The 9,245-nt window shown below is 47.8% G+C and overlaps 1 protein-coding gene across 1 annotated transcript; it reads right to left on the reverse strand.

Annotated features, from left to right (window-relative positions):
- Nucleotides 1-425: 425 nt before the first annotated feature.
- On the reverse strand, nucleotides 426-1,153 carry F5147DRAFT_766243 (uncharacterized protein; the record flags this gene model as incomplete). The annotated part of the gene is made up of 4 exons (XM_041440755.1): nucleotides 988-1,153; nucleotides 844-926; nucleotides 694-807; nucleotides 426-643 (listed from the first exon to the last, which is right to left on the reverse strand). Exons 1-4 carry the CDS (start codon nucleotides 1,029-1,031, stop codon nucleotides 426-428), a joined length of 459 nt encoding a protein of 152 aa, XP_041284019.1. The 5' UTR covers nucleotides 1,032-1,153.
- Nucleotides 1,154-9,245: the final 8,092 nt, after the last annotated feature.

Below are 9,245 nucleotides of genomic sequence, written 5' to 3' on the forward strand. Positions count from 1 at the left end.
AGACAGCGGTCTGGACCGCTATGACCCTGCCTCATGGCGCTATGACCTCGCCTGATGCTATACCCCGCCCCTGGCCTAGACGGCCTTGTACCTGATCCATGGAGGCTGTACGCCTCATGGTCACCCTAGATCAGCGCATGTATACAGCATGTCGCTTCATGAAGATCCGGAGCGCCTTGGCGCCTCATGTAGGAAACCCGAGCGCTTCCACACGCCTCCTGTTGATTGCGCAGTCGCACTTGGCGCTGCATGTATGATCAGAGGCTAAGCCTCATGTACTTTATCTAACCTCATGTCTAGCTATCTTAGATTAGCGTATACTATAGATTATAGACTGAGCTTGAACCTACTACACTATGTATAAGTAGACACTTGTTGTAGATTATACTTCACTTTAATCTACTAGGTTCTACCACAGAACTTGCTCATCTAAGCCTAACAAGCTTCCTTGTGTGAGACCGCACTTCAAAAGCCGCTCCCATACGACTTTGCACGTATCCGCTAGCCTGCATCTCGACGAGCGCCGTCTTACCGAGATCGCCGGAGGAATCCTTGACATTCGTCAAGGCTAGACCACGCTCAGCTTCAGTAGACTCACTCGAGTCGTCGCTGAGAAGACCTATCCTAGTTCGCACACGCCGACCTACAGTCGACGTAACACATGGTTTGTCACATAAGACCACACTTCCTCACTCACTTCAATGCTCCCCTTCCGCCCTTCTACTCGTCTCCCTTTCGTCCCCCAGTTTTTCCTGCTGCTTCGGTGTGTTGGTACTCTCTCTCTTTTCTCGTGACTTTCATTGCAGCCTGGCAATATGTTTGTGAACAAGCTCACGAGCATACAACCCGCGTTCTCGATAGTTGTCCCCAGGAACGGCAGTATGTATACAAACTGGTCCTTTGATAGGCCAGTCGCGGCTCTCGCGCTGCTACGATAATCTACCGTTCATTTCTGAGTTCGGTGTCGATGAAAGATTTGCTACTGACTTTTTCTGCAGTGAATTCTGTCGGATTTCCAAATTCTCAGTCATTTTCGCCGGGGGGGTATATTTATGCGACTATCACTTGTCTTGCACGGGTAGGGTCACCATCAATCACATAGAATGGGGCGGAGCTTCATCGACATCAACAGGAACCTTGTTCACGATTTTTGTACAGTGTCAAATAACTTTAAGCACGAGATACCGCCGCGGGTGCACAATGCTGTGTTGCTGCGCGTTATGAAATAATTAAGCGTTCATGATTACATAAGCTCAGCTATTACCCTCGCTGCATCAAATGGTGTTTATTCGCCCCACGAACAAGTTATCGAGAAAAACCTCATGGGGCAAGGTGGGGTCAATCGTTCCTAGAGGCTAGAGCCACTTACAAACTACAACATTCAAGGCCGCGGCTGAATCGGAGCTGGTTCTAACTTGTCTCCGAGTTTTTACATACTGTCACGTTCTATGTTTCCATTCGCTAAGGCAATCCTAAATTTGCTTCTAATCATTTCTGAAATATTATTTCTCTATATGTACTAGGAGCACGTGGCAGGATGGACAAGAAACAAAAATAGTTGATTTGAATTTGCTGGTGGGTGCTGTATGGCATTTTCCCTCGAAGCACAGCCTGACATGGACACTGTTCTGCGGCACTGCCAGTAGTTGTGATGAATTGGGGCAGCAGCGCACGCAACTTGGACAAGTCAAATCAGCCCCTCTTGTAGTACACAGCTAGGCTGCTGCTGTGTAACTCGGGCCACTGGTCAGGAAACTACGTTAGGTGTTGCGCACAAGGTCCAATTGTATTTGTCTCTCAACTTTTTCTACCTGCAGAGTTCATCCGTGGCAGTAGTCTATGTACGTAGCGAGGCACGACCGGAGGCAATAGAGCTAAGTCTTTGAGCGAGCGGCAAGCGGAGCTTTTGCGCATCTTGCTTCTTCACCATGACGAACAGTTCACCCCGTGCACTTCGTTGACACAGCGTTTTCTTTTCCCCACACTCCTCTCCCTTCTCATCACGCTTCCGCACGATTCCAGCGCCTCGCTGGCGCCCCCAAACACTCTTGGCCCTGAAAGGACAACCAACCATATGCAGCGAGGCGGCCCACCTGCCCTCGCAGCTCACCTTTTGTCCCCCAGGACAAAGTCCCTTCGGAGCCGGGAGGCGCTGCGCGCCTTCGCCCGTAATCTCTCTTCAGACATCTACCCTTAAACTTGTACACACTATGTCGTAGTCCCCACCATTCAAGTTTAACTATCTGTTTTCTTCATCATGCAAATGAGACGCTAGAGTGAACCTCAACGATGACCATTACCTGCTCGAAAGGTGGGAGCGCTCGCCACTAATGGTATCGACAAGAATCTGTATATCTGGGATCTTCGGGCGCTGTTTGGAGATATCAATGTAAGTCTCTAAATTAAAATATCCTCCAAGGCGATCATTGACACACTCATGTTCACCAGGTTACGGACAACGAGCTAGAACCGTCAGTGGGAACGTCTACAGCTGGTCACTTGCTACTCGATGTACGTAACATCTCGATGGTCCTCTCTCAGTGTGCTAAATAAGGGTTGGCGACAGACTAACGCAAGTATTCATCTTGCCGGTAACAACACACGAATACGTCTAGCTTAGCCCGATAGCACGCATCAACTAGTACCAGGGTCTTTTGATGCGACACATAGCGCCGTGAAGTTCCTTATTCAGAACTGTTGGCCAAGTCGCTGAGAAGGTCTGTATTATAGTTCACCTGATAATTTAGTTGAGTCGTGACACAGCTTACTACTATGCGTCTAATCGTTTGAGATTATTTTATGCACATATGCCGGGCACGGTACGCGGTGAGAAAACTCCGTCAAAGTCGTCCCCCTGGCGAACAGGAAAGTGCAGTGCACCAGCCTGTTAGGGTAAAAGACAATGTCTTGTTTCGTTTTGGTTGCGTGTTGCTTGCATGTCCTCCGCCGGGGACGTTTCGCCTTGGTTTATCATCTATCTCCTTGTGCTGGTAGATACTATTTTGTTCTTGTTTCTACTTATGTCTTCGTCGCGACGGGTTTGGGGTTGCACAATCACGTCTAATTAGTCACTTGGTTTTGTGTATGAAATATATTGGACCCCTTATTTCTGTTGAATACAGCGCCGGCACGACATGTGACTTCATTTGAAATGATAACTTCGCGGCTCGGATGTGAACGATTTGCAATCAAATTATTTAATGAATGTCTCAGACCCTCAGCAATCTGCATTGAAGATGGTGGTTGCATGCCGTATGATTCAAGTCACCTGCTGATAAGTCTTACTATAATCTACGGTCTCTATCGAAGTGTCCGTCCTGCCCTTCCTGAGTTCAGTCATCCGATTTGAACAGTTGAGTGCGTCCGTATATCAACAGACCACCCAAGGTGAGTGAAGGTATCGTAGCGGATGACCTTGCACAGATGGCAGTGTCTCCATGGTATAGCCTATGATGCCACAAGACAAGGCAACACTGGTACAGATGTCCGCTGGGATAGGATCAATTGTGCGGAAGACGTGGGTGATGTGTTGTGTCGAGGGCTGCATGTCATCCAAGGGATCAGTATTTGAGAACGATTGTGATAAAGAAGACTTAAACTGACTGGAGAAAGCAGATACAAACGCGTCGCAGCCAATTTATCGGAGGATGCTTCGAATGCGACGACAGGTGCTCCAAATGTTACGCCGATAAGCGAGGCGAGGGTCACAACTTCGAAAATTGTTCCTTGTGCTCGTTTTGGGGAATGGTATTTGTGACCTACAATGCACATTAGCAGCACAACGAAAATCATGAACAACTTACCACACGCTGCTCTATAAGAAGGCTGTTCAAAGAAGCCATGTGGACTTCTGCGAAGAGTCCTTCAGGGATCGTCATCAGGCGATTGGCAATTCCATTCTACATGATACGCACCATGCGAAATAAGAACGCGAGTCGTTTTGGCGCCTTTCTCATGAAACGTCCGAGCAGCGAGTATGAGCATGTGGTTAGTATCTATCATATCATCCACCAAAATAACCACCTGGGGTAATCGTCAAGAAAGTCGCGGGCGGACTATAAGACTCCTTACCTCGAACATCTCCTACCAGAACTCCATGAGCTCCGAAGCATTTTGAGATTCCCATCACATTTCCGGTGTATAAGGGCGAATTCAATGCTGAGTTTGTCTGCCATTGCAGTGATCCTATCCGCAGCTGAGCAGTGAAACTGGCGTCAATCCCCAAAAACAAAATGACACGGACCTCTCGACTCCACCGGCATCTGGACTGACGGCAATACCATTTTGCCACTCATCGATGTGCCTCTTGATGTACGATACCATCAAAGGCTCTGAGAAAAGGTTGTCTACTGGAATGTCAAAAATCCTTGCGTTTGGCTGGCGTGCAGATCCATGGTGCCGGTGATGACGTGATCGCATCCCGCGCTAAAGCCTAACAAGCATGTTTGCCAGCAGTTTTGTTGTTATTGGTGCTCTAGGCTCATCCTTTTTGTCCATGCGGGCAGACGGGAAACAGGGAATCATAGCCATGACATGTCGGGCGAAAGCGGTTTTGCATGCGGATATAAGGATCAGGAATTCTATCAAGTTGCCATTCACTCATCGCTACACCTTGTCGACCAGATGATGGTGAAGTCTCAAGAGGTGTGCGTTCACTTGAATTTACATAAGCTACAAAACCTTAGTGTACAGCCACTCTAATTTTACAGCGATGCATTGAGTTTCTCGCGGCGAAAGTTGTCTGATTAGTAATACCTGGATCGGTAACTGAACTAGACACCAAATACAAATGGAACAACAACCTTATAATTAAGTTTGTTTCCAACCTCGAGCGTCTCTACAACGAATTTGGTCAATGTTCAAAATTGTTTTGCCTAATACTTAATGCCGTTTAGAACAGCAGCTTCCGTCGAGGACGGTCATGCGATACCCACGTCATAATCGGTTCAGCAGTGACTGACTCTCCAGGACCGCACTGGATTTCACAACAGACCCAAAGTTTTGCGCATGGTGTGGAGATACACTCTTGACTTTCGTCAACGAACGCAGAACAAGGTGGTGCCAAATACCGTGTACAACCATCTGTGGATGCAACTTCATATACGACGACCGGAGGTGAGGGCTTCTATGCACATTCAATAAATCGTTCGTCTAACGAGAATTCATATCAAAGATGGATCGCCGCGGCAGAACAGAAGCACGGTGGCAGGATCGACCGCAGATCGAGGCTTGACGATCTCGGAAACAGAATTCGAAGAATCGTGTACGGCTAGGCAGTGTCCGTCGATCCTACAAGTACGGTACCGTGGCTAGAACTATCCAGGCTCTTGGTGATATATATCCCATAGATGTCCGCACTTATGCTCATGCGGACGCTCTTACTTACTGCTCTTGTTACTAACTGTCTCCTCATCTAGCCTCACCTCTATGCATCGCTTTGCAGCTCCTACGAGTTGGGAATCTGAGGTTCACTTTACTGCGTTGCATCTGTCCCTACTAGTATAGGAATCGCAGCTCACCTCGGCTCGCTTTGCACAGGTAGAGGTCGCTATCGGGGCTTGCGCCCGGAACAAATTATCTGCTTTCAATTAAGCAAATGTTTCCTCGGTTCTCACTACTTACACAATGACTCACTCAAATTATTTTGAACTGGCACAGAAACACAACGGCTACCGTGCACTAGCTGTCATAAAATAACGGATGAGGAGCATGCCATGAAGATCGAATGACGAGGGCAGGAGAAGGAGAAGGAGTGGACTATTTCTAGGGCACAAACCATGTTACCGTCATGTATATATATTCGCATGACAAAATGAAATCTAGTTTTATTGTTTCGAACCAGTTCTACCTATGCATTAGCGAAATGTGAGGATGGAATACCAAGCTATGTATAGGTATGGATCGTCCGTCGCAATCCACCTGTTGAAGGTGTACTCATCATATATTAGTACAATTAGTACAGTGATTTCATTGTAGAAAATTCAGGTAAGTTGTACCGGGCTTAAGATCAAGTCATGGCAGGCTAGAGTAAAACACAGTTCCTGTCTAGTTATTCCTCCGATACATTAAATGGACTTCAGATATATGCCGCCACACGGAAGAGCGGCGCATGACATTCATTGAACGATCACCTCGCTGCCTATGATAGTTGCAGCGTTCCCATTGGCATCGGATCAATGCTCCTCGGAATCCAGGAAGATGGTCATCATACCAATGATGTTTTAAATCCTCCAAGGTTCCTTCATATCCGCAGGGTGCGTTATCATGTACCCACCGGCAGAGGAGGGGAGATGGCTGGTTTCTCGGCAGTTCCGACTGGGCCGGACTTGAGGGGAGCTGAAAACCGAAGTTCGCGCCTCCTAAATCATGAACACATGACACGCTTTGCGAGGGGCCACGTGAGACAGTTGTCCTGAGATTGTCTGCTGTCCACGAGACAGCGCTACTCATGTTGTTAGACTCACGTAAGGTAGATACTTGGGAGCGTACTAACTTGGGGTTTGCCATCATAGGGACGACAAAAAGTGTATCCGAGGTGGGCATCCCGCATTGCGAGTATACGGGCGAAGTGTGGCGGATCGGTTCCGGCCTGTGTATGAGTATGAGGGTGCATACGAGCAAATAAGTGTGACAAAGGGCATACATTTGCAATGCTTGTGGAGACGAGTAGTCACTTCCAATTGCTGGATGACTAGGAGCCCCAGACCTGGCACCTCCTAGTTCGTGGAGATATGGCATACGTTGCGACTCGCCGGACCAGTCGTATGAGGCAGCAGTCATGGCAGCAGTCATGAGATTGTTTGGTGCCCACGAGGCAGTACTACTCGTGTTGTTAGACTTATGCGAGGGAGAAAGTAATGCAATTACTTGGGATTTTCCATGATATGGACAACGGAACCTGTATCCGAGGTGGCCATACTGTATTGCGAGGGCATGTCCAAAGTGTGGCCGATCGGTCCTGGCCTGTGTTTGAGTAGTATGAGGGCGATTATGAGAAAATAAGTGATGAAAGACATACATTGAGAATGAATGTGGAGATAAATAAACCCTTTCCGTCGCTGGATGACTGGAGGTTCTGGAACCCGCACCTTCTAGATCGTGGGGGATTGGTGAATTATGCGGGGAACCATGCAAGATAACATTTCTACTCGGTGGACTATCTGACGTCCATAGGAAAACGCTACTCAAGTTATATTTATGTAATGACAATACTAGGGAGCGTACTAACTTGGAATTTTCCATCATAGGGACAACGGCATGTATAATATCCCATGTGGTTGCAATGTGTTGTGAGGACACAGATGAACTATGGTCGTTTGGACCTAGCCTGTGTACAAGGCTCAATATGTGAAAAGCAAATGGTAACGAAGGGCATACATTTGGAGTGCACATTTGCTGCTTCCCATCATCGGAGGACTAGGGCCGAAGCTGGCATCTTATTGTGCGGGTTACTGTGAGAGGTTGGTGGATTATGCGCAATGCTAGAATTTCCAAGTGTTGTTAATCTTTGCGGTGTTGAAGCAGACATCCTTCTAGGGGAGGGAACGAGGTTCTCCTGTATCTTTATACCATGCCTCACCGCAGCAAAAGAAAGGTGTCCGGCAAGACGGTAAGAGTGTGATTTTCCGCGGCCTACAAAAATGCTTAGAATGGCATAGTATGGATCCATCCAGTGTTTGTTTTGGGAATCGACCATATCGTTACTGCCGAAACCAGTATGACGAAGCAGAGAGGCAGGGATAAACTTTACTTGCATGGTAGAAACAAGCGAGCCTGGAATTGCGCCAATTTTAAGATAGTATTGACGTTTCACGTCCATGACATGTTCTTGTGGATGGTAATACCAAGTCCTCTGTACATTCGGACAGTATGGAGGCTTATGTAGGCCAAATTTCTGCCAGAGCCTCGTTCTTGGGATTCTCGTGAACCAAGAACCAAGCCCTGTGATATGTTCAGATGGCGACTGTCGTATGACCTGGAAATAACGGCAGATGCCATCAGTGACTCGGAACTGGCAGAAAGATGAAAATATGTAGTAGCATATAAAATATTTGCATACAGATTTCAAGTTTAGCGCTTCATGATGAAGACAATGATGTCCCACGCCTGACTCGGAGGCCTGAGGCCTGAAACCCTGGCCTGCTGCGCCTGCGCGTCTAGGGCGCTCGATTGATCCACCACGACATGATCCCACATTTCGAGGCCCCCGATGAGTTCCTTCATCAAACCTTGAAGTTGTCTGGTCGCAGACTCGGCGTAACCCTGCCAGGGCTGTTTCAAACGGATCACGAGCTTGCTGTGAGCGTTGACTCCAAGGACACGTAAAACATGGCAGGTCCCGTGAAGATCCTTTACTGAAGGTGTGCTCTGCATTCTCTTCTTCTCTGCCACGCTCATCCGCATTTGCGAATCACGCACCGATTGATGGCTTGATCTTAGCTTGATCCTCGATTTTCGGCTCTTTCCAGATTATGTTGTGCTCGGTCTAGACCCGTGCCTAACTTGCGCTCGGCCTGGCAAAGTTAGAATTTCTCACGCACAAAACGAATCAACTCGGTGAAGTCTCTCCCAATCGTTACTATTTCGTCTACTCACATTACGCTGATTGTCATCGCCGATTCGTCGGATATTTGCTCGAGCCTTCCGACGGGAGGCTCGGAGTCGCTAGAACTTATTTCCTTTCTGCGGGCGTCGACACTGCCGCACTGCGGGCGTGGATGGCCAAATATCAAATTCAAGTAAAATAAATAACTTTAAGCACGATACCGCCGGCTTCGGATGCTATGATGGTGCAAACGTCATGCTGTGTTGATCTGACATTCTATACCGGTTACTCATAGCCCTCGCTCACCTAATGCCACGGAACTTCTCCATTCAATCTAGTATTCAATCTGACACCTTACGTCTAGCTCAGCCCGATATCACGCATCAATGACCAGGGTCTTTTGATGTGATACCAGAGATTGGTATTTTTGTGCGTAGCGATCATCTCTACTGGCCTATTTGTGTTTTGACATCTACATAGGGAGCATCACCTCCCGGTCCAAGACCACAGCACGAGCGTTGCATAGCGCGGTGGAGTTCCTTATCTAGAACAAGTGGCTTGGAAGGTCTGTCGCATAGTTCACCTAATAATTTAGTCGAGTCGTGACCCAACTGACCACTAGGTATTTAATCGTCTCAGATCATTTTTACGCACACATGCCGCTAGAATGAAACACGGTACGTGAGAAAACTCTTCGCAC

Source organism: Suillus discolor, assembly GCF_016758755.1.
Source record: "Suillus discolor strain FC423 chromosome Unknown F5147scaffold_712, whole genome shotgun sequence".
Lineage (NCBI taxonomy): Eukaryota > Fungi > Basidiomycota > Agaricomycetes > Boletales > Suillaceae > Suillus > Suillus discolor.